Below are 27,481 nucleotides of genomic sequence, written 5' to 3'. Positions count from 1 at the left end.
TTAAGGGATTGGGGGGCAATGCATGCTTCATTTGCCACGACTGCCAATGCAAGAATGTGCTATCGTCGCTTTTTTTGTCTTACAATTTACAATAAACTTTCAATTACCCCTATTATATACATATTTAAACGTATATTATAATAAAAAATGAATGCAAAGATCATAACGATTATATGCCTTGATATTCCTTTGTCCTAACCCATGCACATATGCACCATTACTATATATGCACCTAGCTTACCCAAAACACTGATGAGAACATACGAATAGAAGGAATACAAATATTCTTACTTGGACATGTTATGAAACTTGGTAGTTTAGGACCTCAAAGTTCGTGGGTTACTTGAAGGGTTAGATAACTATGTCTAAGTAGAGAAGGTTTTGGTTTTGAGTCATGTATAGACGATTGGGGACGGTGCACCTTTTTGTCTCACGAGGGAATGTGCCACATCAATCAATACTATGGACATAGACCTTCTCACTACCTAGCTATTGGACGCCAACTTTGGCAATAGACCACAACAAACCATCGCATGGATTTTATTGGTGAACCAACACCAAATGGATGAACAACCCTATTGATGGTTTACCCGAGTGTAGTACCAAAACGATTTAGTTGATTGGACTACATCGAGACATGCTCTGTCTAACTGAATGGACTTGGACTGAGTTGATCGACTCATTCCACATACCTTTTACTCACAACCTCCTAAGCTATGTTACTATGTTTATGTAATTCTGAGATTACATTAAGGACCAAAGAAAATCCGTTGACGATTAAAATGGTATCTCCATTTTGCACTACCTCTATCGATTTTTGCTGTCTACTCAACAACCATTCACACTCCCAATGTGGCCTATTCAATTACCAATTGAGCATGCAATGCACACAACATTCTAAGAAACAAATCAAAACTTCTGCACTTCAAGCAAAACATTGGTTTTAAACCATGTTTCATCCAACAAGTAAACATTCCATAGGAAAATTGATTTAAAAAACCAATTCTTTGCAAAAGAGGTTCATAGTATTCAAATTGTGTACTCATTAACACCAAATGATAATTGGGTTTAGGCTCGATTGGATGTCCTCCTTCTTGATAGGCTGCCTTTAGCCACAACCAACTCATGAGCTAACTTATGCCTTCTGCACGCCTTCGTGTCTTTTAACGGTCTTTCGCCACTATCCACTCAGGCTCATTAGTCAGTAATCCCTCATAGACACAAGGCCATTGCAATAGTTAAATTTTGGTGTACTGTGCCCCAATCACACAAAATACTTAGACTAACATGTCTAGCACGCTCTCTATTCACTACTCTCCAGTAGCCTTCTAGCTCAATAGAGTCTATGATTGTTGCCCAAAGATGACAATGAAATGCACCAACGTACAACCAACTTGCGTAGAGAAGGGAAGCTTGGGTACATACGTTTGAGAAAATACGTAAGAGATAGAGGCCCTGTCAAAGAGGTCCTCCTTTTATAGACAAGCATCTTGGCTCCTTCCGACTAACTTCCACCAGTATCCTGGTCCCTTCCTTCTACATTGAGACCTTGTAGAGGTGCCAAATTTTGAGTAAAGGCAACTCTTTCGACAAACCATGAGACTCCCATCGTAGTTGGTTCGTCAAATCTGCCAATGTCGATCAATAGACAATTGTAGTCAGAGCGGCCAATTGTGGCACCGCTTGTGCTGCATCTAATGTTACCACCATTTCATATGACTAAACCCAAGGTAAACCAATCGACCCTAGGGTATCCGACCATAGTCAAGCATAGCCTTAGAAAAGGAAAACCATCCACAACTTCTCACTAACAAGAGCAATGCTAAGCACATCATCGCCTATAATCCTGTAGCATCCAATTCGATAAGTGACAGCTAGGACTTTAAATAGAGACCATGAAGCCGATAACCATCAATGCTAGCATCGAGAACTGGATCATGTAGGCGGATAGGGGCCCCTTCACACTAATCATAGGATCACCAAACATAATCTAATCAATGCCACATCACGTCAATATGCAAAATGCATCAACAATCCGATAAAGGGAGTACAAAAGCAAGCAAAGTGCATAGCATCTCTCATATGAGTGTCATAGCAATAGGTGTGAGTGCACGGCTCCGTCTTGTAAGTGTAAGTGTCGAAATGTGCATGGCTTCTCAAAAGTGAATGCACTAATAACAATAATCCATTTAGATGGATAAGAACCCTCATGAGGATAAATCCACATAGAAGCATCGAAATGGTCACAACCGTCGCTGAAATATGCTTACATCACTCAAGGACCTAAGCTTATCCTATGCATTCTTTATGAAGGCATTGGTAGGTTTGCAATGTAGTAGGCATTAGTTAGTAAAACTTGGGTAACTCCACTAAAGCTCTCCTCGCCAAAGCGAGTTTCATGGAGATCTAGTGAGGACCTTACAATGCATGTTCTCTCTAGAATAAGGGCAATTTGTTAACTCATCAAGACTTTTATCTCCCCTAGCATCCAAGCTATTTTGTGATCTCTCCCTTAGGTGTCCTTTTAAGCCCATACTCTCCCCCTACATGCAAGCATCTCCCATCCATGTGCAAAAGCCAAATGAATTAAACCAATCTTGGTCCTAGACATGAAGCAATATGTCTCCAGTACTCTTAGGTTGGCAGTAAATCCCTACACAATAGAGTTGTGTCATGTGCTAACTCCAAGCATAAGAGCTCCTCCTCTTGTGAAATTGAGAGATGCATCCTAGCTAGACTTGTTGCTTATGAGTGAAGGAAGTACCTTTTCCACAAAAAGAAACAAAATAAGCCCCCCCCAATCAGTAGAAACGAGCATTAATTAATTATTAGCCTCTCCCTGAGATCGCGATTAACCTAAGATAAGCCGATTAATGTGGGCGAATTAATGTAAGAGGAAATGTCGAACCCCAAAGGGTTTGAATGCATGAAGTTTATGACAATCCTTCATAGGTCAGTTTTTTCATTGACTTATCGTAAGTGTTTTAGAGGCTATTCACATGGAGCACAAAATGTGACTTTGTTGCCATTGCCATGGAGCTGAGTGTTGGGTTGATTGTTCGATGAGCTTGACTATGTGCAAGGGGCTTTGTGTGTGAGAGTTGCTTGCACATGAAGGCTTGTATTGTTGTTGGAGGAACATTGAACCCAAGATTAGAGCTAGATGAGACCTTGTGATTGGAGGAAGGGGGGGGAGGATGAATAGGAGGGTGGGGGGAAGAAAGAAAGGACTGGTACGTTGGAGAGGGGAAAAATGGAGAGCAATGGCTTTGAAAAATGGGAGGAAAGAGGCGAATGGGCATGGGCAACTTCCAAATCGCGAGGAGCCCTTTAAAGACAAAAGGTATATATTTTTGTTGTTGTGAGATACAGATTTTCAAAGCGGCCGCGTATTATGATGCGTCTCTCTGTGCCACTCTTAACTATTTGCTCGATTCTGGAGTGTGCTACTACCACCACTACGACGACTACTACTACTACTACGACTACTTGACACACAATGACACAAACAATGCGCACCCGAAATCCATGCTTTCCCGGAATCATGCTCTCCATCATCATCATCATCATCATCATCATCAACGCCCAATTGCTGCAGCAGCAGCAGCAGCTCCTCCATCAACGCCAACTTAATCACCCCTCCAATCTTCCGCTCTCTCCTGCTTCATCTGCATCATCATCATCATCAACACTGCAGCTGCTCCTCCTCCTCCAGCTTGCTCTAATCGCCTTGCCTTTTGTACCGCACCACCAATCGCGACCTAATTACCCCCTCCGATCGTCCCCTTCCCCTTGCAAAATTGCCACCATTTCCTCAATCCTTCCTTGTTGGGTCCCTCCCCCTCGATCTCCTCTTCCACGGCAACTCAGCTCGCTCCTGCTACTGTGGAGGTCATTACCAAGCTCAGCCCTTCCATCCCTCACGCCTCGCCTTTTGGCTTCCTCCTCCTCCTCCTCCTCCTCCTCCTCAGGACGGCTTTTCATTGTGCCTTGTCCATTCGTCTCCCCTCGTGCCTTTGGCCCCTTGATTATGCTGCAAGAGCTGCCCCCATGCCCTGAATGCCTTGCCCATCCTCGCCTGGTGCGTGATCTCCATGATCTCATGAATTTGCGCGGCTACCACATTTCCTTGTGCCTGAGATTTTATCAGATCCGGATTTCCCAGGAAGTGCCTCAGCAGCTATGCAATCTTAGCACCTTCCACGGCAGAGGATCCTCTTCGCGTTTCTAGCTTTGGCAGCCCGGTGCTGTTTACCAGCCACCTTGGGCTGAAAATCAAAATTTTTGAGCAGTAGAACTGTTTTGCGGTGAAGGAATTTCCCGAGTTTCCAAGGACCAAGGACAGCATCATGGAGCTTAGGTGCTGCTCATCTGTTGGGCCGCTTGACGGTCGTACACCGAATTTGTCGTTCTCTCTGCCGCCTGCTGCGCTCTTTTTTTGACGTTGTGGTGGTTCGGGTTATCATGTTTGAGGAATGATGCGATCGCAAGCCGCGTTTAAGACCGGAAAGTATGCATATACACTGCTGGCAGTCATCTGTGGGAAGAAAAAGGTTTTCGATGACATCAAAGTCGTCAAGGGTCCCCCCTCCAGTGTGGAGAAGGCTCCTACTTTGTGTGACAATGTAGACGTGCCAGGAAGAGTTCTGGCAGGAAGCAGCACGGGAAGCCGTCCTGCTCATGGCTTTCCCGATCTTGTGACAGCGGGCCAAGTTGAGGTGGGAACATTCTGAAAAGCTCTGGATCTGCTCTGTCGTGCAAGCTTCAGGAGAATTAAAAGGAACATTGCCTTATTGCAGGCATGCTTTTACGACGTTCAGTGACTGAATCATATGCTGGTGAATGACTGTAGGTCCATATCTTGGAGTATCCCAGGAGGGATGAATTGAAACAAAGATTGGAAGAGTTGGAACCGGAGATAGTTTTTTTCCAAGGTGAAGCAATATTTGGCACTGATGATGTAGGCCCACTTGAACTTGCCGATTGCCAAATATCTTCTTCGGAGGGCATCGCAACCCTCTTTGGTGACAAATTACCAGAAGCGGTAGCTCCTATTCTCCTGACTTTGGGGCTGAAACTCGCAGCTTTCCTAAGCTAGCTATGCACTACTTTGGAAATATTGTATTTCATGTTCTTTGCAGGGTTTATACCCTAGGATTTTCGTTTTTGATGCCATAGCCTTTCCCTCATGTGTGATTTGAAACTGATAGGGCTCAACTGTATGGGTTTCTTATGTGGCAAACGTGCTTAAATAATTCACTATCATACAAACGTATCACACCCTTCTGTAACAATGCAGTTGTCCACGTTTCATCCCTTTTATCTATTGGCATCATGTTTTTTCAGGTTGGCTTTTCTTGTTAAAATCCTTTCTTTTTTTTTTGGAGTTGGGTGGCGTGGGTTGTGATACAAATCTGAGATGCCAAATTTTTCTCTGCAGGTGTATCTAGAGACTGCTGCTTCAACCAGGCTTGGTGAAGCCCTGCATAGCAGGGTACGTTAAGAAGTTTCTTTGCATTATTTCAACTGCAAATTCAACCAAATGGGTATTGCAGATAAGGAAAATTACCGAATTTTTTTTGTGTAAAATTTCTGGCTTCGTCAGGGTGTGCCATATGTCATATTTTGGAAGGGACCTGTCACACTTCCTTGGGCAGCTCAATTTCGGCAGGCCTTGGTCGCAGTCTTGAGAAGGTAAAAGTTTTTATGAATGTTTGTAGTGGTTCTATGCTTTGCCACAGATCACTTTCAAGGAGCTACTAACCCTTGCCTACAACAACAGCTCTGCTAGTCAGGTCTGGAGTGCTTTTCAGTTAGCAAGCGCATCTTTCCGATTTCATCGTGGCAATCTGAAAATGCAAGGCACGTCAAATGGTTCATCAAAGAATAGTAATATGGGCCCTGTTATTCTAGGGGATCCGCCTCCGAAACTTATAGAACCGCCAAAGGTTAAGGATGCTGGGGAAGTAGATGGATCTCCACCTGTATCACTAAAAGTACAAATATACGATGAGGAGATAGATCTGCCATTACTTGTTCTTGCTGAGCCACATGGACAGGTATTTCCACATGGTTTGTCATTTTGGAAAATTTATTTTTCGTGGATGCCATTTCAGTAGGCAAGCGTTTGATTCATGTTGTGTATGCTCATTTTATACGTTCGTACCATCCACATGACTGGGGAGGCATGAGTGGAATTGGGATGCAGAGGGAGGGATTGGCGAGACATTGTGTATGCAGCGTGGTTGGAGATCTTTCATTTATGATATCTCCTTATTTTGTGGAGTGCAGGACAATGCCGCTTTCAGTGCTCTAGAAGATGGTTTGTATGCGCTTTTGATGGTTGAAGTAAGTATTTGTTGTGAAGGGTTTACTTGAGATTCACTTGTGTGGTTTCAATGTGTTACTTGTGTTTAATGATTGTAATCTGTTTGCTTCTTTTGTTTTCTAATTGGTTCAGGTCAAAGGCATGCGGCTTCTCCACCGAGTGAGGTAATTCAGCTTTGGAGTCTGTCTTTGTGTGCCTGCTCGTGATTGTGCAGCCATGGTACATTTTCTTCAGTTAGCTGGTTGTCACACTAGACTTGGTCTTGGAACACCATGACTGAATGGGGTATTTGACAACTTCTTTTGATAGACACAAAATTTGGCAGCTTGATGTTGCTTTGAAAATGGACTTGCCCTGTATGTCGCACGTTTAAAAACACAGTCCTTGGTTGTCTGACCTCTTTTCCTCGGCTTTTTTATCACAATTTGGTGGCGTATCTTGTTTGCCAAAGTGTAAGAGATGGTTGCCTCTATTCCAGTACATTGAGCAAGTTCTACTTGATAATAGCAAGCATGATGCTGCTGAAGCCTGGCTTTTTTCCCTTTGGCTTCTTATCCACAATCTGGTCGCCTTATTTTGTTTTCCCCAATATGCAGAACAGATGGTGGCAATGATGGTTCAGAAAATAGGATCTAACCTAAGGCTAGATAGTAAGTGCCTTGGTCTTCTTTTTTATATTGCTTGCCTGAATTAGCATGGGACTGAAAGGTGGTTAGTTACTGCCTTGATTTTCTTCACATCAAGGGATTTTAGAAACACCTATGCTGGATAGTAAGAGAGACCTTAAATGCCATGGGCTTACAATCGTGTGGTGAAAGTAAGGATGCCCACATTCCCTTGTCGCGCCTTCACAATCTCACAAACAAATTTCATAGACACAAAAACAAGCCCATAACATGCAAGATGCTTTCTTCTAACCGTGTATTCCATAGGAGACTACTTTTACTAGACCTCCGGGCCATGCAAAGTTGAGTGCTCTTATCATGTTTGGCTCCTGATGATGACGCATTCAAGGTAGCATCGATAAGGATGGTGCAGAACCCTTCTTTTGTCAAAGAGACTCAAGTTTTATGATAAGTATCGTGGCAATGCTTGACATGCATGAGGAAGCAATGCAAGGCTGGGCTCCTAGTTTCTTTTGCAAGAGATGCAGGAAATGTGAAGTCTGTAGATTACTTTAGTTTACTACTGCTTTGTATCATTGTTGCATCTGCTTTATTCTTTTTGTGGGCCTTTGATAATGGTCAACAAGCAAATAAATTTCACCATGCTTGTGGTTACTTTTTTGACAATTTGGGGGGATGGGGACTTATTTTCCTTGCTACTGACTGCCCATCACTGAATGGAATGCTACGGATGCTTTGTTCTTCAGCGCTTCTCCACCCTCTTCAGGTGTGCCGACCCTCACTCGGGGTGTTGTGACAATGCGTTGTGACCTTTGCACTTCCACCTTCGCTCGCATTTCGCTCCTTGTGTCTGGGAGTGCTCAAACTTGCTTTGACGATCAGGTCAGCAACCTAGCTCGAACCTCAGAGTCAATATCAACTGATGACACATGGAGTGTGGTCTTTCTTGATCTTTTGCTGATTGTGAGTGCGTATATATACTTAGCTTGAATAGTCTGAATGAAAGAATCATGCATGCTGATTATTCTTGAATAAGGATGAACATTGTCTGTATTCCTTGCAAGACATGTATGATCTGTGGCTCAAGTGCACATTGTACTGCCCTTTATTGGCAGATGCTAGAGTACAGCATAAAGAAGGAGTTGCTTGAAAAAGGCCAGCTTGTATCGTTACTGACAAGAAGTGGAGAAAATAATAATGCTCCAGAAGCAGAGGTGCGAAAATCTGCATCAGTTGCTTGTGGGGCTGTTGTGATGGAGATCAGATTTAGAACTTCCTCTTGGGCAGTCCAGGTTGGAGTTTCTTTAACGCTTTTGTATATTTGGTGATTCTCTCTCTTTTTATGCGATGCTGTTGACTCGAAATCGCACCTTCTTTATGCAATAACTTTGATCTTGACAGGTTTTGCGGCAACTTGCACCTGAGACTTCTTTTCGGAGTTTGGTTGCATTAGGAATAGCAGGTGTCCAGGGTTTTCCAGTTGCAGCTTTCCAGAAGGATGATGCAGATCGGTTGCTGTCTTTGAAGGTATCCTCATCAAGAAAACATGATCTCCCAATGATTGACAGCCAGTCCAGTACCAGCTGTTCTAGCCACATACCTTCTTGGTTGGCTCCTCCAGCTCCATGCAGAAAAAGGCAAAAAATACGAAGGTTTGGAAGTCTTTACGCCGATAAACCCTATGTCGAGGAAGACATGTTATTCTCTGGTAAAGCAGCGTTAAAGGATGCAACAATACTCCAGCAGCTGCCAAAAAATCATGGTGCATCTTCAGGCAATTTGCTGGCTGCCATGAAACCAGTGCCTCATATCCTTCCAAATCGCGACATGCCATATGCTGGGGCTGTTTTGGCTGGCACACATAATTCCTGGACTATGAAGGTTAGCATGCCCAATGGTGCAGGTGGGAAGCTTGTCCGACCATCGAGTACGGGTTCTCTTGCCCCTAATACTGGCCCAGGCCTCCCATTGAGTCATAGTCGACAAACTGGAAGAGCACCATCTCCTGCTCAGATGCTCTCTTTAAACCCAATACCCATGAAGAAGCATGGTTGCAATCGCCACCCTATACATGAATGCTCAGAAGTAAGTTTTTCTGACTGCTGGCTGTAGGCTTGTCATAGATTTAGAATATATCCTGACACTCACATCTGAGTATTTTTTGCTTATGCCATAGTTACCCCGTACTTTCAAATGTTTTGATCTGTGGAGGGAATGAGGGCTGTGAAGGGTCAGAAGTTTCTTTGAAAAGGCATGACATATAATCAATTCACACTGGAGGTCCCCTATCATTCATGTAACGTCTTTTCTGATTGCATGTTGGTTTTAAAGACAAAGTTTGACAGGTGTTAATAGTCTGGAGTAGTTTTATGTTTATACAATGTCGCGAGTTTTCAAACAAGGGTTTTGGTGCTATGGCTGATACATCCTGATTAAAGATAAGCAGTCAGGTTTTGAAGAGGTGCAGGCAGCCATGCGTATTCATGAGCTAGCATTTATTGTTGTTACAGGAGGAATTCAGGAAAGATGTGATGCAGTTTCTCATTTCTCGTGGACATACTCGCCTTGTTCCTTCAACAGATTTAGAAGCATTCCCTGAAGCCGTTCTAAATGGAAAAAGGCTTGATTTGTACAACCTGTATAGAGAGGTGGGAATGCTGGATTTGAAGCCATTAATTCTTGTTTGTTAAGCAGAACATCTATTTTAGAGTCTAGGAGTCAAATGCTCAACATTTGCAGCTCACTTTTGTCAGGTGGTTTCAAGAGGGGGTTTTCATGTAGGGAATGGGATCAACTGGAAGGGCCAGGTGTTCTCAAAAATGCGCAACCACACTACGATAAACAAGATGACGGTATACTCTCTGTTCTTTATGTGGAATGCCTAGCTGCTGCAGCTGTGTGTGAGGAGAGAAGATCAATATCTGTTCTCTAGTCTGTTTGAGCATCGGTTAACCGAGCCATCTACTACTCAAAACCTATTTTGTAGCCGAGGACGACGGTTTGAGAAGATGTAGATTTTGAGTAGTGATTTCAAGTTAAGTTGATGTTTTATTCTCTCCTTTTGTAAGGGGTCGTATTTTGCATTGATAAAAGGGACTGGTACCAGTGAAATGGGGCAAGCTTGCTAGAGTTGCATGAAGCTACATCTCTCTCGCTCTCTCTCTCTCATTTGCTCAGGGTTGTCTACAGATCCTGTAGGTCTCCTGAAGACATTAACTTTAACGTTACATCTTTCATCCCCTTCCCCCTCCCCCCCTTAATTGCTGTTTTTCTCTCTCTCCAGGACAGAACCTTTCAAAGAAAACTTTTTCTCATGCTATAAGCCTGTCTTTGTCCTTTTCCTTATAGTTGGGCTACATGTAACTCTTTCTAGTAGTTCACTTCTCTGATATTACCGATTGCTTCTTAGTCTTTGTGTCCCTTTTAAAGTCCATTCTGTGATAAAGGTCGAACATGTAAGATCTTCATCGTCCCTTTCAAGTTTAAAGGCCCAAGCATGTCCAAACTCCATTCAACACATTGCTCATCGTGCTAAAGTTTTGACATTAAATGCATCTTTTATAGCATGTGTGGTTAGAGTTGTGCTTTAGCCAGAGAGTCAACTTGATTAACACAGATTTTTAAATAGCCATTAAACTGAAACAATTACATCACAATGACTTGAAAACTTACAAAGAAGATTAAGGTTTAGGAGAGAGAGAAACAGAGAAAATGTGACACCAAGGGGGGTGCAAACAAGGACACTCCCTACCAAAGGTAAACTCTGGTATACTTGCCTATTTCAATTATGATTGCAATGATACACTCAGAAACCAGACAGAACCATTCTTAGATAAAAAAGATGAATGTATACAACAATTCCCTGAAGATAAGAGTGCCCAAAACTAAGTAGAACAGTCTTAAGGTTTCTGGTGAAGTTCAGGAGTAGATATCTCCCACCCTGAGTGCCAATTCTCAGCCAAATACCAGCTCTGAAGTATGAATTGTCAAGGTACTGTTGTAATTCTTCCATGAAGACACTGCCACTATCACTTTCTTCATTGTTGGTGCCATTAGTATCTACAATAGGTATTGAAATCCAACTCCAATTCAAAAGAAGATTGCTGTAAGAGCAAGATCAGTCAACCACACATCCATAACTGAGAGGTGCTTGAGGGCAAGAGATGGTGGCAGGATTGATGGCAAATGGTGGTAGGAGCAAGCAACAAATCACAAGTCTAGCAAAAAGGATACGAATTGAGGGAGAAGAGCTAGAAGCAAGAAAAGCTAAACGGCTATGAAAAGATAGAATGTGTCTGGGAGAAAGAGATGGTGATACGATGCACATAGGTAATGATAGGAGCGAGCAAGATGCTCTAGATGAAGTAGACCGAACGAGGGAGGAGCTGGAATAGGGAGTTAGAAGTAGAAAAAGCTATAAAGTGAAAAAGCTGCGGAAAGCTTTTACAATAAATTAATTAAATTAATAAGATCTTGACTTGAATAGGTTTTGAATAGATAGGAATAAAGTTGATAATCAGGATTGGCTACACATTTAGCTAGGATAAGCTCAATTTTGAAGATTTTGTTTTTGCGAATGTAATCTCATTACGAACTCATTAAACCAAGCACCATTGCCTAATACACCAAGGCTCACTACCAAGGCCCATTGTGAAGGTGTTGGGTAAAGTGAAGGGTGTAAAAACCCTAGTATGTACAAAATCCCCACAGATGTGTGAAGCATCTCATTCTTGAATGGCACATTGATTATTGTAATCAGGTGAAGAGTAATGGGGTAAAATGCAATAGCCCGATGGACTCATAGTCCACACGTGGAATCCACCTCACACTAGCATCCAATGTCTTGCCAACTTCAATGATTAGTTGAGCACTGTAAAAGGTGTCAGCTCCTCATCTACACATTGATTTCACAGACACAATGTTAGTGATTTTGAAATACATACATAGCTGAGTGTTTGAAAATCATTGACTCAACAATGAATTACCATCTGGAATTTGAAAATCATCCCTCGAAAACTCTCCATAGTCTCGAATGAGTGATGTTCACATGTTGTAACAAGAACTGACACAGCCTCACATGTGATTTGTAAACATGTGCACAAGTGATAAACAGTAAATGAATGATTTAAAAAGGAAAAAATGATAAACATGAAAAGAATGTCTGTCAGATATGTACGTGATCCTTTTGCAACTGTCCTTTTTGTAGGATTTTATAAATACTTGCTTGGAGCCATAATCTTACTTTGTAATTGCCCTTCTTGTAGGAGTTCTTGTATATTAGTTGCTTGGAGTTGATCTTTTTATGTGACTAAATTATCTGTTTGTGTGAAACCAACTGTGTCTGAGAGGTTATCAAGTGGCTTCAAGTTGGGATATACAGTTGTTCCATTGGAAACTTTGTCAGTCTTGTTTATGATAACTTTGTTGGCAAGAAAATTCAGGGCCTGAAGAGATGCTACTTGATTATATAGCCTTGTTTTATCTAACGTGCATTGTTGCTGTTTTAAAAGCTGCAAAGAATGACACTCACCTATGTTTGCAGTCTTGTTTTCCATTGAATCCTTCTAATATGTTGGAAGGTCAAGTATTGTTTTAGGGTGTTGGAAATACCTTGAAGAAGCACTATGAAACATACTTACTTGAGTATGAGTTAGCCCACGATGATGTGGATGGGGAGTGTTGCATACTTTGTCACAGGTAATAAATTTTTGACTCATGCTTTGTCTTTTGCAAATGCAGTCATGAGATATAATTGTAAGTATATTGATATTTGACTGATTGGATCCTACTGCATCGAGCATGTTGCAGTAGCGCTGCTGGGGATTGGGTGAATTGTGGCATCTGTGGAGAGTGGGCGCATTATGGTTGTGATAAGCGGAACGGCCTTGGCGCATTCAAGGTACACGTTGCTGACATTTGGGAAGTTGATGGTAAATAGATGGCATTAACAACTTAGGCTAAAGCCACATCTAACCAGTCATGGACAGACCTGTGCTTCTCTACTCTAAGTTAAGATTGACATAGGAAACAGGTGTTGGGACTATATGTTTTGATACTTTAAGATAGCATATTCTTATTTGGACATTATAACTGTAATAAGAAAGGGCATTTGCTAGCTTCAGTGCATTGCTTCCAGAGTTTTGGGAGTGCCAAGGTTTTCAAATTACGCGAGTTTCCTTAAGGTAAATTCATCTTTCTAGACCTTGAGATCAACTTGTTCTAAAATTTAAAATACACATTGAAAACGGAAGAGCGTCAAGCAGGTGAAGATACTCTCACTTAGGAAGGACTGGTGCCAGAAACTCACATTCATTGCAGAGACCATCTCAATGTGGAAAGCATGTTGTCCCTCTTATCAACCAAGCTGCCATGTCCAAGGTGATGTCTTGTCTGGTATTTTGCATCTTGGCCACCATTTTGAGGGAATACTACCAAATCTTCTAAGCCTCTGGACAACTCCATTGGAATTGAGCTATTGTCTCGAGGTCCCTGGCGTTACCATAGTGACAAACCGCATCTACTCTCATAGGCTCCAACCAGGGGCCTACAGGCAGTCCTCCATGTGCTATCAGCCAAAATAAATAGGAAATCTTCCTCAGGGAGAGGCTAGTCCAGAGGTGGGCCCTAAGCTTGGTAAGATCCTCATGTGGCACTTGCTATTGAGCTAGTGGCGCTCCGTGAAGGGGTCCAGGCTGATGCATCTATTTGAAGCCATGTAGCACCTGCTATCAAGCTAGTGCCTTACCTCGGATGGCTTGAACCACTCCCATAGATCCCATTGGTCGATGGTCTAACTGCATCGAAGCTGTCCAAATACTCTAATCCTTTGCCACTCCATGTAGTCCAAGACTCCATCGTCCCTTGGGTGTCTGTCTCAGACCCCTTCTGGGGTAAACTACTCAATCCGATACTGAAGAAGATCGGCTAGGGCTCGTCGTGGTCTTGTTGTAGGTAGAAGACTTTGACAGGTCACAGGAACTCCCATCCTATAGAGCTGTCCAAATCTTGATAGAGGGTCTATGGCATCTGATGTCTTGCCAAGCCCCTCCCTCCATGCTTCGGGATGATCTGCTTGATCTAATGACTCCTGCTATTGGCCTCTCTGGTGGCGGGGTGCACTCATCCTCTCATCGGGCTGTAGTGAGAGCCAATTTTATGCCCTCAATGATTGGTCGGACTGTTGTTCACTGAGCCCACCCAATGTACGTGCACTGCCCCAACATATGACTCTCTTGGTCTTGGGGTTTGGGTGTGAGTTTAGGGGCTATTGCTTACACACACACACACACACACACACACACACACACACACACTCACGCACGCACACACGCACACACGCACACATGTGTGCCTTGGGGACTGGCCCAAATGAGACTGCCTGAGAGATGCAGCCACTCTCATCAAGCTCCGCATTAGTGACATCCCCTTCTTGTGAGAGGGGCCTTCATGAAGATCCATGGCCTTGATCAATGGATTCTGCATCCTGGGTGGTTGTGGGGGTGGAACAGGTTGTCTTCTTTGCAGTTGAGGAGGTAATGGGTTGAAAAGATGCCTTTTGGTTGCATGTGTGTGTGCGTGCATGCATGCATGCATGCATGTGTGTGTGTGTGTGTGTGTGTGTGTGTTGTGTGAAGAGACAGGCAGGTCGACGGTGAGTGAGCGACGGAGAGTGCAGGCACCCGACCCCTTTAGGTTTTCTCCTCCTGTCCGTACGTCCGTACGATCGCCGTACGGACGCTCCTGCTGTGCAGGACCGTAAGCCTCGTCGTCCCTCCGCTACGTTGCTACCTTCTCCATCCGCCTTTCTGTACGACGTGACATCGTCAGGGTTTCCAGCTTTTCTGTACCTCCCCGCCTCCTTTCGTACAATCTTGTACATCTTTGTCAGCCTTTCTTATCGCAGTTGTACGATCCTCCGTACAGAATCCCGTACAACTTTACCGTACAGTTTCTTTCCGTACGTTGCTCTTCGTGGGGTTTCTCTGTTCAGTGTTCTCCGTACAGTTTTTTGTACAGCCTACCTGCATAGGCCTTCCGTACAGCCTCCCCGTACTTTTCTGCACCTTCTCCTGGTGCTTTGTCTTTTCTCCATTTCTTGTTTGCTTTGCCATCCCTCAACCATGGCTTCAGGTTCTGATGTCTGTACATATGCTAGAAAAGATAGACCTGCAGATGCAAAGCGTCGTCCTTCTCTGCCTGCATCCCAGGATGATGAGCTCACTTTGGAAGCTCAATATGTGTTTGATACACTCAAGGATGACTTTCAGCAGTCACGACAAGAATGGGGCAAACCAGTTCCTGAGGTCACTTACAAATTGAAATTGCCCTCCCTTGTGAATCCTCTCAGGAAGCTATCTCAAACTGCGGTCATTATTTTTTTTCCAGGAAGAATTCCAGCTGCCAGTGATGTTGCGCAATGGATCAAGTCTATTCTTGGAGGATGCTTTGTAGAGGGTGTATATTTTGCCTCCAGAGGCTTTTATGAGGTGCATTTATCTGATGCTTTGTGCAAGCAAAAGCTCCTTGAGCTTTCTCCCCTCTTTTATGGGAAGCAGATGGTACATGCCATGCCTTGGTCCCCAAATAAGGATTACCAAAGTCTTATACGCCATCATTGTCCTGTATGGGTGGAGGTTGTTAACTTCCCGGACTATATGCATGAAGAATTGCCTGGTCTGGCTGCTTCTTTGGGACAGGTCATTTGCCCTCCACGCCCCATGGGAAATCGTAACAGATTCTGCATCCTCTGGGACACTGACATACCCACCCCTCCTTCCATTGCAGTGGAAGTTGAGGGTGTGCAATTGGGGAAAAAGTTTTTTGACTTGAAATGGGGTGTATTTGCAGGCGCTTGCTTTGCCTGCAATAAGTTTGGGCATCTAGCCTCTGAATGCCCAATAGTTCTGCATCAACCCCCTCCTAATGCCTTGCCACCTCAGACAAGGGAAAAGAATGAGAATTTGCAAGTCAAGCCAGCAACCCGAAATGGAGCAAAGAATGCTAAACCGGTTAATCAGGTGCAATCACTTGTTGGAAAAGGGAAAGAAAAAGAAAAGGAGAAGATGAAGGAATCTGTGGGGACAGATCGGGATGGTTTTCAACAGCCAAAGAAGGTGATTGTATTGAAGCCACGCCCCTTTCAATCTCGGCAATGGGATGCTTCTTCTCCCTTACCAGGACAGGCTTCTACTTCAGCTCCTGTCCTTCCTGCAACCCATGCAGGCAGAGGCATTGCCTCTTTGAAGATCTTGTTTCATACTTATACTTTATTGTATATATCTCTTTCATGCATCAAACACTCAAATGTTTTACATACAATGTACAGAGTCTCTGCAATGTCTCAAAGTGGAGGCTTTTCTGGAATTATGTACATAAAATACAGCCAGATATTGTTTGTTTGCAAGAGCATAATCAACACTCTAAGGCTGGTCATCATGATCACTTTGGTGGCTATGATATATATTATGCCGGTACCACAACTTACTCAGGGGTATGCATAATGGCCAGACATGAGCTGGACCCTCAGTTAGCATTCAATGACAGCAATGGCCGATGGATAGTCATACAATGTAATGTCAATGGAGACATTATTGAGCTTGCATCAGTCTATGCCTCCCAGACTTCTGCCATGAGGGCCTCTCTATGGGAATCTTTAAGCAAATATCCATGGAAATCTAATGCATTTATCTGTGGAGATTTTAACAATTCTCCTTTGCTGAGAGATAATACCACTTCACGATCTCATATGCTTTCATCGGAAAGACAGAAATGGGATAGCATGCTTCTCTCCGTGCAGGCTGAAGATTTATGGCTTCTTCTACAAGGGTCAGTGCCCGGATATACTTTCCATCATAATGCATTTACCACATACTGGGCAAGGCTTGACAGATGGTATCTATTCTTTCCACAACAATATGCAGATTTCAGCCTTCATCTCCTCATTGATTTCTCATTGGGATTGTCAGATCATGCCCCGTTATGGTTAAATCTGCAATTTGGTATGCCACTAGATGATTTGCCGACTCTCTCCAACAGCAGATTACTGCATGTTAATCAGGCTTATTTTCGACATCAATATTTCCAGCAAATGATCAGAGCTGCAATTCATCCCTTGCTTTTGCATGCTCAGGAGGACATGAATTATGCCTGGGACAGCTTTGTCTCTCGTATACAGAATGTTATTAGGGACTATGGAAAATGGCACATGGCTACATGGAGGAATGAGGTCAAATGGGCATCAAGGACAGTACAACAGCTGACTGAATTTTCACATTTAAGGCCTCTTTCTGAATCAGAAAATGATTCCCTCTCACAAGCCCGGATTAAACTGACTGACAATGATCAGCGGAAATTGCACAAATGGCAGATTAGAGCAAGAATGAAACCCCTCATGGATAAGGGCTGCTCATCAAAAGCCTTCTTCAAGGGCCTGCATGCTACTCGAAAGAAAAAGTCATGTCTAAGGGTCAGGAAACTAGATGGATCTTGGACGCACTCTTTCTCTGATCTCCAAGATGAATGCCAGAATTACTTCCAGACACTGTTCTCTACCCCTGGATCCCCATCAAATCAAATGACTGATGCAAGGACTGAAATTCTTCAATATGTTTCTGGGATAGTGAAAATGGATGATGCTCTATTACTTGACAGACCTTTTACTGACACGGAACTTGAAAATGCTTTGTCCCATCTCGGCAAATACAAGTCCCCTGGCTGGGACGGTCTTACGGTGGAATTTTATATTTCTTTTTGGGATGATTTGAAAGATGTTCTCTTACAAATGATCAATGTTGCCTGGCAACAAAATCAATTGCCGCACTTCTGGAAGCATGGCATCATCAAACTTGTGCCAAAAAAAAATCTTTGTGATCATATGTCAGATTGGAGGCCTATTACTTTGATGCCTGTAGTTTACAAACTTATTGCCAAAATGATTGTATATAGGCTTCAAGGCACTCTGAATGCGGGCCTTCATCCTCATCAGTATGGATTTGTGCCGCGAAGACAAATTCATGACAATATCTCCAATGCCTTGACTGCAATTGAATATGCTAAGTACTCGAATCAAGATGTGCTCATATTGCAGGTAGATATCTCTAAGGCTTTTGATACTGTACAATGGGATTTTATCTCTCAAACCATGACAAAGCTGGGATTTGGTCCCAAGATAGCAAATGCGATTTATTGGCTTTATTCTGGCTCTACTTCTCAGTGCATTCTCGGAAGCCATCTATCCCGGTCATGGACATTGGGTAGATCAGTCAGACAGGGCTGCCCCCTTAGTGCTCTTTTCTATGCCATTGCGACTCATCCCCTCCTGATGTATCTTGATCACCTTACAAGCACAGGACAGGTGACTGGTCTTAAAATCCCTGGGGCTGCATCCTTCTTGGCGCAAGCATATGCTGATGATTCCTTTTTTATGCCACAGAACTCTCCTCGGGAAGTCCGCATGCTTATGGCCACATTATCATTGTATGGATTAGCAGCGGGATTGCATATCAATTTTGACAAATCCAAATTGCTTCCACTGAAACAATGTGACTGGCATTCTATTCTCTGGCCTGGTCAGATAGTGCATTCCAAAGAGATTGTCAGGCATTTGGGATATCCTATAGGATGGCATATCACCAGGAAGCAGCAGCTAAAATGGATCTTCCAACGACTTCAAAATAAATTGGACTATTGGAAAATTTCTACTTGGCCACTTCATGTTAGGCTCAGAATAGTCCAGTCTATTGTAATGTCTTATGTTCAGTTCTTCTTGCCTTTACTACATTGGTCCTCTAGAGATATCTCAGCTTTTATGTCTCAAGCGATGGAGCTGTTATGGAAGACAAAAACTGCTGTGAAAGCATTGAGACTACTGAAGATGGAAATGGTGTGCTCCCCTAAGATGCATGGAGGACTTAATGTTCTAAATATCAGATATCATGTACTTGCAAGGAAGGCGACTATGCTCAATACCTTTTTCTGCCAAAAACAGCCATGGACTTGTATGATAGCATCCATGTGTGTCAACATGAGGACAAATGCTTATGGCCATTGGACTACTGATCATTGGGAGGTTGTCATTGGGAGATTTGTAGGGAAGATTCCTAGATGCCCTTTCTCTACTGCTCTGATACTGGACTGGAAACAAGTGCTTTCTAAGGTCAAATGGACTCCTGATAATCTTTCGGGGACAAACTCAATGCGGAAAGAAAGTATTCATTGGAGTGCCATCTTTGACTCTCCACTTGCTTTACAGGAACCGGTTAGGGCATATAATCTCATGAAATTGGGAATCAGATACATCAATGACGTGGTAGATGATAATGGCCATATTTTATCTTTTCCTCAGGCCTCTGCCATTTATGCATTGGGAATGCACCACAGGTTGATATGGAAGAGAATTGCTGATCTCTTGCATCCTTTCCTTCCTATTCCCCCTTTGGCTGACATAGACAGGCTTATGGATTGGAAATTGTACCCCACCGCTACATGCTCTCGTCCCATTCCTCTGTCTGTTTTGACCTCCATCAAAGTCTACAAGCTTCTTCAGCCTGCCCCTTGGATTCATCAATATGCTAATACTCTGTGGCATATCAGGCGGCCTCTTTCATGGTGGCGGAAGAATCTCCGACTAATATGGAGGTGTAAAATGCCTTTGAAACAAAGACTCTTTCTTTGGAGATGTTTGACTGGCACATTGTCAGTGGGAATCACACTTGCTAAATGTCACATTGCTTCACCCACTTGCCTACGGTGTCATGCTCCTTCAGAGACTGTCCTTCATCTACTTTGGCAATGTCAGTCTACTCGGAACCTCCTGGGGAAAATTTCAGATCATCTTCGCCTCCGTTTCCCGAGTCACATATTTGGGAAACTTTTTTGGTTATTTGGCAGATTTAAGACGTCTTTATCTCAATACTCACTCTTTTTCTCATGGGTGAGATATTGGGCTCTTTGGACAATTTGGGAAGAACATAATTTGGCATATTTGGGCCGTCAGTTTCAAAAGTCATATGAATCCTTTAGAGCCTCATTGCGGCAATCTTTATATGATGCCTGCCTTGAGGGTGATATACATGCATCTTGCATTGAGCTTTTCTTTTTATGCTTCTGATCTGTGGAATACTCTCCATTTTGGAGACTTTCCCTCTTGTAAAGTTTTGATATTATAAATATATAGCACTGGATTTACCAAAAAAAAAGTGTGTGTTGTGTGAAGCACAGTTAGTGCTATGAGTTGAGACTGCTCTTGTTGTCCACTTGTGCGGAGTGATTCCTTAGAAGCCCTTGTCGTAGTATGCATTGCAAGGCTCATATGTTGGAGCCATACCCTTTAACAATTGGCTTCCCCAACACGACTTTGCTTTGCATGTGTGGATCGATGATACCCATGCCTCCCTTTGTGTAGTGGAGAATTACGGTCTTCTAGGCTGCCTGCAGAAAATTGCCCACTAAGTGTCTTAGCTGCCCCATGCACCCCTTGTGAAAGCACCAACAAGAGGTGATGAACTAGGCTGTCACCAACACCTGGTTCACGACCAATTCTCTTTGTCCCAATGAGAGCTTGATTGAGCTCCAAGAGAGAAGGTTGCACCAAACATTCTATAACATCGGGAATCTGCACTTTGCTACGTTGCTGAGATATTTAGTCCCACTTGGCAACCCACGTATCTTGTTAGCCTCAAGGGAATCTAGTGGAAGCTAAGGTTAGTCCCCCACAGCTAGAGCTTTTTGAGACCTGTGCTAACACCAACTAACTCGTTCTAGTTGACTTTGGATCCCCAAGCCACAATATAGCTCCAAAGAGAGCCAAATCCTCTGTAGAAGGTTCTCAGGTGACCCCTCCATGAATAGGGTTGTATCATTTGTGAACTCGGAGTTGAGCAACTCCTCTCAATGGATCGGGAGAAGCATGCCCACCAAGCCAACCACTTGAGACTACAGGAAATACCCTAGCGTCTTTGCCACAAAAAGGAAGAGGAAGTGGGCTAATTGAAGATGTGTCACATTGAGTGGGAGAGTAAGAAGGTCTCCCCTATGAGGCCATGCTTGAGGCTACCTATGTAAAGGGTGGAGCATCCATTGGTCTAAAATCCTATTCTCTGTATGGTGACTCTAGGATAGCCCAATATATTTCTTCTCAAAATCTAGGAGGAGGATAGCGAAAGGCTGGGCCTTGTCTTGTGCCCAATCCACTGCCTCCCAAAAAAGTCAAGATGTGGTCTAGGATGCTCCTCTCTTAAAAAAGCTTGTTTGGGTGTCGTGGATGATGTTGCGGAGGTGTGGGCGAAGCCTCAAGCTCAAGTCCATGTCCAATAATATGATCGATCATCATTGGGTGCTATTGGTGGATGCGAACTCAAGCATTGCCCTCCTCTTGGGATTAGGCAAATCGAGGCTCTAGTTAGCAACTCGTGGAAGCTGTGTTGAGCCAAAATTTTTTTGAAAAGCTAAGCATAGGGGAGTGCGAATGTGCTTCTAGGAGAAGCAAAATAATGTTAGGGACAAGCCATCCTCCTTTGGCATTTTTGCACACGGAGAGCCTTAAAGGCTTCCAAGGCCTTCTCACCTATGAAGGGGGCTTCTATAGGTGCGATAATCTTTAGGTGACCATAGAAAGAGTGTGGGCCCAGGCCTCCTCTTAGCTTGCTTGCAACTTCGAGGCCTCCTCCTTTGCTTGAAAGAGGTGTTGATATAAGTAGTAATCATCTCCAAGATATCTTGCGGGTCCAAATGTATCTAGTCTCCCTCATCTATCACACGTTGGCTCCTTGGAATCTTGTTGACTCGGGGCGGTGATGTGAAAGAACTGTCATGGCATCGTTGCACCCACCTTGCCTTGGAGGATTGATAGGAGTACTTTGCACCTTGGATTTCTATCACCAACAGGTTCAATCTAGTGGCCTTGTATGTGTCCGTTTGTCATTGGGAGGTTGGCTTGTGCTTTGTGAGTGCCTAGTGGAGGCTAGGTCCCTCTTGAGTTCCCTCTGACTCTTCGGAGTACTCTGCACATTGGATTTCTATCACCAATAGGTTCAATCTTTTGAGTTCCCTCTTTTGAAGAGTCAGCTTGCACTGAAACGCCATGGAATTTTGTGTTGTTTTGTTGGATGGCATCGGCCGTCTAGCTAGCCCCTCTATCGTGCGGGGGGGCAATTTCCACTCACCAAATCTGTGCGATGGTCTATTTGACCTTCCCTCATGGGACAATGCATATGGACTTTTGACCCGTGTTTGAGGGAGTCCTTGTTGCTAATGTTCTAGATGCAACACAATGGGGATTGATCCGACATTGTCACGTCAGATAGAATACTGATTGAACCCCCCTTGTGCATGGCCCTGCTGCCTAGGTAAAATTTGTCCAATCTCTCTAGAAGCCCATCGTGCCGGTGCTACCCGAAGAAACCCAAACTCCTTCATACCGTAGAGAACTCATCCTCTTGCCAAGGGGATCAGCCGTTGATGGCAAAGATAAACTACTCCTACGTGTCTCGCTCGGAGGAAGGCATGGCAGGAGGGCCCTCTTGAGCTTGTCTTCCTTGAACTGTTGTTCAAGTCACGTCCAACTATCCAGGAATCCTTGTTTGGAAGACTCTATGAGGCTGCCTCCCAAAGGGTATCCTTGCTGTCGCTAGGAGGGCACATAGATGTGGAGCATCCCTACTTGGTATCCCAATCCTTAGTCCCATCCACACTGCATGTCTTACTATGAGCTCACCTTAGACGACTGAAAATATGTGCTCGTGGAGCATGAGGATATCCACTGAAATCTCAAGAAGGACTCTTTGCAACTATTTCGTAAGATCAGATGTCGCGGTGTTAACATGCATGATCATGCAAACTATGCACGTTCCAACTACTAATGTGCTCCTCATGGAGACGATGGAGGGGTGGCGAACAAAGCCCTTCCAACGAGTGGAAGCCTAGGTGGCCACTTTTGAGTGAGTGGACTTTGCTGGAGGCTTAGAGGGAGATGGTGTGTGGTGTTGTGCAAGAGGCATCACTTGCTCCAGTCCCACCTTGAGGGCTTAAGACATTAGGAAAGAGGTCGAGACTCCCATCCTATTTGCACTTTGGCACAGGGGCGAATGAGACACCTGGCTGAGCTTCTTGCTCCTCTCTGCTATTGCACAACAACTGCGTTTGTTATTGGGGAAAGCAAATTAGAAGGTGGCATTGTGGCCATGTGCTAGGTTCCAACCCCTCCATCCCAGCCACTCCTCCAGCATTTCCATCATCTTGACCTTCACATAAGTTCAAAGAGCATTGGATTTCATTTCTCCTCTCCCGTTGCCACAAAGTTGAAGCCCCAGAATGAGTGGGTGGAGACACCCACGCTCCAGTGGTGCTCCCTTCAGGGGCTGCAAGAGCCTGACTGAGATCTCTAGGGTACTCTTCTTGTGTCTCTGTATAGTTTTAGGGCCCTAGGTGCGAGAACTCGCATGGTAGTGGTTGGCTTTGCGCCTTGGCAGCTGAAACAGAGGATCCAAGTCTGGGGAAGAATCCGGGCCAGGACCTAAAAAGGAGGAACTCAATGAAGCCTCGACAGCTCTGAAGGTACTTTTTGGAGAATCAGGGTCAACCCCCCACATGTAAGCCCCTAAATGAGGAGAGCACAGGGGAGTGAACGCCTATAGAGATGCAAGGGGGTTATTGAGGAAGAAAGAGGCTGCTACATGGGCAGCACATTGGCTGCCATGTGGACAGCAAATAAGATGCCTTCTCGAGTTAGATTTAGATCTGGTCTATTTCAGACAGTCCTGGTTCAGGCCATCATTTGGGCCGCACATGGGACCTGTTATAGGTGTAGACAGCTGCCAGCATATGCCCCTAAAGGAGGGGCACATGGGCTGCAGTTGGTGTTAGAATTCACCCAACAGAGGGTACGCACAGCAGAAGACTGATAGAATTGCCCAGGAGCTCACACAGTGTGGTGTGGGGTGTGGAATCACAAACTTCTTTAACTTAATGTGCATAGCATAGGTGTGCAGACTCATCGATAGACTTGGTCACCCAATTGAGCCTAACCGACTATGACTAGTGGCTATATAAGAGCAAGCCTGTGAAGCCCATTTCATCATTGGCTATAGCAACCCTGATTCCTTAGCATCCAGCCTCCTTCTTCTACTGTTTCCAACTCACCATCGAAGCTTCTTTCACAGGAGCGCACGGCTGGGAGGTAGCATCATCTATTGTATCAATTTTACAGTAATCAAAATTTTGATTCTCCATACTATCTGTTTTCTCTCTAGCGTACGAGATCCTGTTATCTGCTGAATAGAGAAACCACCAAAATAATATATTTCCGTCCAAAACTATGGACACAATACAAAAGAGAGAGATCCAGAGTCCCACCAATGGTGTGGTCCTCTGATCTTACCACAAGGTCCTCCTCCTATCTGCCGGCTATCTCTAGACTCGAGCCCACTTGCTCCACCTCGAGCGTAAGTAGACTTTCCGTCCAAAAATCTTCTCCACCTTGATGCGACCAGTTATCCAGTAACGATTTGGAGTCATCTTGTGGCAAGGGACATTTGGGAATCTACCGTGTACCATACACCATAGTCACTCTAGTGTCCTGAACACTAACGTCCAATATTTTGATACTGAAATCAATACCACTCACAACTGTAGACCCAAGAACCCAAACCAAAGTGCCATGACTGAAGATCCCAAAATCCCAAAGGCAAGTAGGAAACATATGGGAAGTGTCTAGTGGAAACATGTGTCTTGGATAAATCACAATTCGTCAAAGAGGTGCCATGGGACAGTTATTGGCCTTGAAGAGCTCCTGGGGCACCTCATTTGCTCAGTGTCAACGACATACCAGTATGGATTTGTGGAGAAGCCACCTCATTGCAGGATTTATTGGTTAGAACAGTGAGACGAGAGCTTTCTATTCAACATTTCTATCAGAGAATAGTTCTAACACAAACAATATTGGAGCCCATCACAAAATATATAGATTGGTTTTATGCAACTGCAGGTTTGAACATGTTCTGACAGCAGGTCTAGAAAGCTGTCAACCATTTACTTCATTTGCTACCTTTGTCCCTGTAGACTCCAAACACACTTCTTGACATGGTTGTTAAGACACTCGTGTCTTATCGTAAGACACTTAAGACACGTGTCTTACCTTAAGACACCTTTAGACACTCTTGTTTTTTTTTTTGTAGTGGCAGTGACCTCGTAGATTCGGATTAGGATGAATCTTCAGAGATTTGAGTCTTGAGAGTCGAAAGTTTCCTTTCAATTATATGGATCGAGATGCAGATTTCATTCATATCACATGTGACAAGATTCAATTGTCCATTTAAACCTTTAAGTACTCAATCCTTGCGAGCTCTCGAGTCGCGAGTCTTAACTTTAAGTTTTAAGTCTTGAGTGACGAGTCTTGACTCTTAACTACATTGTACAAGTGCCTTCTTGCATTGTTTAAGTGTAGCTTATTGTACTTCTAGAATCTAGCAGCGAGCTATGCTAGCAAGTTGTCCATTTGTATACTCATACATATATTAATTAAATATTTATTATTATAATCACAATGGCGTGTCTTACGTGTCTTATCTTTAAGACACTTTAGACACTCGTGTCTGAAGCGTGTCTAACGTGTCGTGTCTTAACGTGTCTTACAACCATGCTTCTTGATATGTTATTGTCCATTGACTGGTTTCCATCTTTAGATAATGAAAACTGCCTGGTATTCTACTTATCATCTGTCTCACCTTGAAAATGTCAAGTTATGGTGGCAGATTATTGGCTAATGACTCAATTACTAACATTTTAAGCTACATGGGTTAGTAGCCCTTATTGGAATATTATTCTCAACTTGATGCTTTGGGACCATGGACTAGAGTGCAGAAGCCAGGATTGTCTGGCTAGGCTGTATGGCATTTGTGTGAGTAGAGCAAGTGTGTAAAAACAAGCTTGAGGTAGCCAAGGGATGCTGCTGTGGACGTTCAAATTTAATAGTCAATTTGGCTTCCAATATCACCCTTAAGAAAGTCATGTCTCCTCCCACCAGGGAAGTTGTGCCTCATTGTTTTTGGGGAGGACTGAATATTATGAAGGATATCAATGTAAGTGTTATATTTAAGCTTCTTCAGGTATGCCATGGATTTTTCGTGCAGGATTGGGAAAGAAGCTATGCATTTGTGGTAAGAGCTCGTGACTGTTTAGATGCTCGTTTGGGAGAGACTAAAATGAAATCGTTTAGACTTCACAAGCAGTTGTAGCTGGAATGAAGAGATTTTTTGATTAGCCTTCGTCTTTAGTGCTAGCCTTCGTCATGGCTGAGTTTGCCCTTCACCTTCGGAGTGCCGACAGAAACTCAGTACGAAGACCTTGTATAAATGGATGCTCAAGTATGTGTGGGTGTGTGGATTTGTATGTGTGAGAGCATACTTTTATACTATGGTCTACACCCACTGTTGGGTGCTGATGATGTCAGTGGGGATGTCATAGTAGCTAATCCCTGCTATGCGTGATGGAGTTTATGGTTTTCAATCTTATGAGTGACTATCGTGAGATTGAAACTGCACTATGTTGTGTTTTTAGAGGATGAGTTGGGAATGTTCCTGGATTCATCTAGGTATATAAGAGCTCATGACCGTGGTTGAAATTGGATAAGAGAACTTTATTTAGGATGTCATGTTGAGCTTTTTTTCAGGGCCCTCTGTTTAGCGGTATCATAGTGAAACAGATCCCGGAACCACTCTTGTATTCTGAATGCATCTAATTTACATTTTTTGTCCTGAGAACAAGTTGTATACATTTACCAAAATGCTCAACTTTTTGCCTTTTGTATTTTCATGTAGGAGTATGCAAAAACGGATGGCCTTGAGTACATATGCCCACGATGCAGCGCCACCAATGGTCGAAGTGCTACGGGGAGAAGGAAATTTAGGAGTTCAGCTGGCTTTCCGCGACCAATGGAATCTATAGCAAGAGGACCAACAGCTCAAGCTTGATCAAATTTATTGTTTATATTTTCTGGGGAAGTTGGCTGTTGACTTCAGCGGAGCTGCATTTGTTGGCAAGATTGTATTCTTTATCTCTGCCAAAGAGCTACTAATAGTAGGGAGTTTGTATCATTAGAGCTTAACTAACTGCCATGATAATGTCTACAGTTTGTACCATGGTGGGCCATTGTGCCACGTGCAAGTCCTTGACTTGGCGATAAGCTAATCATTCATCATGAAATAGAAATTAAGGAGGGCTCCCTGAAAGGCAAGGTGAATGTTCTCCCCCTGCTCATTTCCCCGTTTTTTGTTTGGGATCACTTGTATAACAGGCTTAGAAATGAGAAGGTTTACCTGAAGTTTCAAGCTGTGTGCCATGTTTCTTGGTAGGTCTTTTGGTTCATATACGAGGGCTGCAACTAATGGCCTATCACAAATTTTCAATTCTCTTTGTTTATGATGAAGAATAGCTTAAGAAAGTAGTGTTTTTTAGACACTGAGGTTTTTGAAGAATACGGAGAAAGAGTTTGGCGTACTGCTGTTGGCACCTTGTTGCTTGATAGTGAACTGAC

At 43.6% G+C, this 27,481-nt stretch overlaps 1 protein-coding gene across 1 annotated transcript; it reads left to right on the top strand.

Annotated features, from left to right (window-relative positions):
* The first annotated feature begins 3,386 nt into the window (after nucleotides 1-3,386).
* LOC147882223 (ARID/BRIGHT DNA-binding domain-containing protein) lies at nucleotides 3,387-27,275 on the top strand. The gene is made up of 15 exons (XM_087401259.1): nucleotides 3,387-4,718; nucleotides 4,853-5,044; nucleotides 5,441-5,494; nucleotides 5,606-5,694; nucleotides 5,783-6,059; nucleotides 6,292-6,348; nucleotides 6,461-6,492; nucleotides 7,701-7,836; nucleotides 8,070-8,246; nucleotides 8,356-9,039; nucleotides 9,465-9,602; nucleotides 9,708-9,806; nucleotides 12,551-12,651; nucleotides 12,763-12,853; nucleotides 26,766-27,275. Exons 1-15 carry the CDS (start codon nucleotides 4,476-4,478, stop codon nucleotides 26,916-26,918), a joined length of 2,523 nt encoding a protein of 840 aa, XP_087257385.1. The 5' UTR covers nucleotides 3,387-4,475; the 3' UTR covers nucleotides 26,919-27,275.
* Nucleotides 27,276-27,481: the final 206 nt, after the last annotated feature.

This window comes from Dipteris shenzhenensis, chromosome 30, assembly GCF_047967505.1.
Source record: "Dipteris shenzhenensis isolate YYH24624 ecotype China chromosome 30, Dip_SZ_1.0, whole genome shotgun sequence".
NCBI lineage: Eukaryota > Viridiplantae > Streptophyta > Polypodiopsida > Gleicheniales > Dipteridaceae > Dipteris > Dipteris shenzhenensis.
The sequence above is the reverse complement of the archived record's forward strand: the minus strand, read 5'-3'. Positions and strand labels throughout refer to the sequence as shown.

What these genes read in the sequence shown, in the direction of transcription:
- LOC147882223 (XM_087401259.1), top strand. Translation starts at nt 4,476, where the DNA reads ATGATGCGATCGCAAGCCGCGTTTAAGACCGGAAAGTATGCATATACA. An exon ending in CTTCCTCTTGGGCAGTCCAG is followed by an intron (nt 8,247 to 8,355) that starts GTTGGAGTTTCT and finishes TGATCTTGACAG; the next exon opens with GTTTTGCGGCAACTTGCACC. An exon ending in TGTACAACCTGTATAGAGAG is followed by an intron (nt 9,603 to 9,707) that starts GTGGGAATGCTG and finishes CACTTTTGTCAG; the next exon opens with GTGGTTTCAAGAGGGGGTTT.